Source organism: Tupaia chinensis, unplaced genomic scaffold (assembly GCF_000334495.1).
Source record: "Tupaia chinensis unplaced genomic scaffold, TupChi_1.0 Scaffold000081_1, whole genome shotgun sequence".
In the NCBI taxonomy this organism is placed as follows: Eukaryota; Metazoa; Chordata; class Mammalia; order Scandentia; family Tupaiidae; genus Tupaia; species Tupaia belangeri.
In genome coordinates, this window is record NW_006159542.1 from 6,132,880 (window position 1) to 6,134,295 (window position 1,416).

The window sequence follows — 1,416 nt, forward strand, 5'->3', positions numbered from 1 at the left end:
GTTCAGCAGAAAGTTTTGTCTGAGGAAAGCTTTATAAGTTTGGAGTCCATTTGACAATGGTTCTCCTTGGGGATCCTCAAGGATTAACATGGGCTGTTTCTATTTTACCTGGCTAGTACTCTCCCTGAGATTTCTCATGTTGTGGGGTTATCATCTACCCTAGGTTCTCCCCACCCAGTATTAGCCAGGATGGAGGCCTGAGTACCCTCCATCTCCCACATGCAGCTTCCCAAGCTCTGCCTGCTCTGGGCCTCCACAGTTCACTCACCTGACTGTGATTATTGTCCCCATATCGCCCCATCAGGTTGACACGGTGACAGTTCTTGTACCAGAAAGCCCCCTTGTAGGATAGGGCACAGTTAGTGATGGCCGAGTCTGTGTCCTTGTCGAAGGTGGAGAAAGATCTGCCATTGTGGTAGGCCATGGAGTCACCTGGGAGAGAAAGAAAGGAGGGAGGTGAGAAATCCCAGCTGGAGTTCCTCCTCTGGACTATGAAGGGCAGCCAGAGGTAAAAATTGCAAGGTAGGCTTGGAGCAGGCTGGCCTTGAACATCAAGATTAGATTGAAGACTGGATGGGACTCATTTCTAATAGAAGCAGCATAATATGGAGGAACTGGAGACCCAGTTTCGAGTCCCATTCTTTCACTTTCTAGCTGTGACTTTTCACATATCAGGCCTCTAACTGAACCTCAATGTTGTCATCTATAAAAAGGAACCAGAAAATCGATTCTCTCTACCTCACAGTGCTGTTTATACAGTGGTTATGAAGGCGTACTTCACATAGGTTGACCAATATGCAAAGTTATCACTATTGTTGGTACTCTTACAGTTTTTCTGCATCCTCTTTACATAAAAGAGCTCAGAGGGTAAGGTGAGAAATCTTAATTGAAGAAAGTGTGCTTTTTCCTTTATATACAAGTATACACAGACATATAATTAAGCCCCAAAGATATTTGATGTCTGTGTTTTATATAGCTATTTTTAAAGAGCTTGTTAGGCTGAGGTTCCCTGATTCTTAGAAAAGAAACTTAATTATATAGAGTACTATTGGGGAATCTAGTTTGTAATTTAGTATATTGAACTTTGGAAGTATTTCAGTGCCATTTCTTTCTGTGTCCCTCCATATCCAACTCCAGCTGATTGCTGTGCACAAAATTTTCAAGATGTCTAGGTATTCTACCCCGACATTTTGTCAAGGGATTCAAGTGCCTTTTTAACTGATGATGCTACTGATTATGAGGATGGCAGTAGCTATTGATGAGACAGGATGCTCTCCTGTGGAAAGCGTGACTGTAACCAAAGCACATAAGAAAATTAAAACAAAACAAAAAACCAAAAACCTGACATAGGTTATCTTAATAAAGAGAAAGATTACGGCTCAGTTTCTCATTGGAAACACAAAGAGAGATGGATGG

At 42.1% G+C, this 1,416-nt stretch overlaps 1 protein-coding gene across 5 annotated transcripts in view; it reads right to left on the bottom strand.

The window, feature by feature from the left end:
* The window catches only part of TNC (tenascin C), a 99,847-nt gene that overhangs the window by 3,633 nt on the left and 94,798 nt on the right, over positions 1–1,416 (bottom strand). For all 5 annotated transcript variants that reach the window (XM_027769648.1, XM_006142788.3, XM_006142787.2 and 2 more), the window contains one exon: positions 269–432. In XM_027769648.1, the coding sequence (XP_027625449.1) occupies positions 269–432 (164 nt within the window). The remainder of the gene's footprint in view (positions 1–268; positions 433–1,416) is intronic.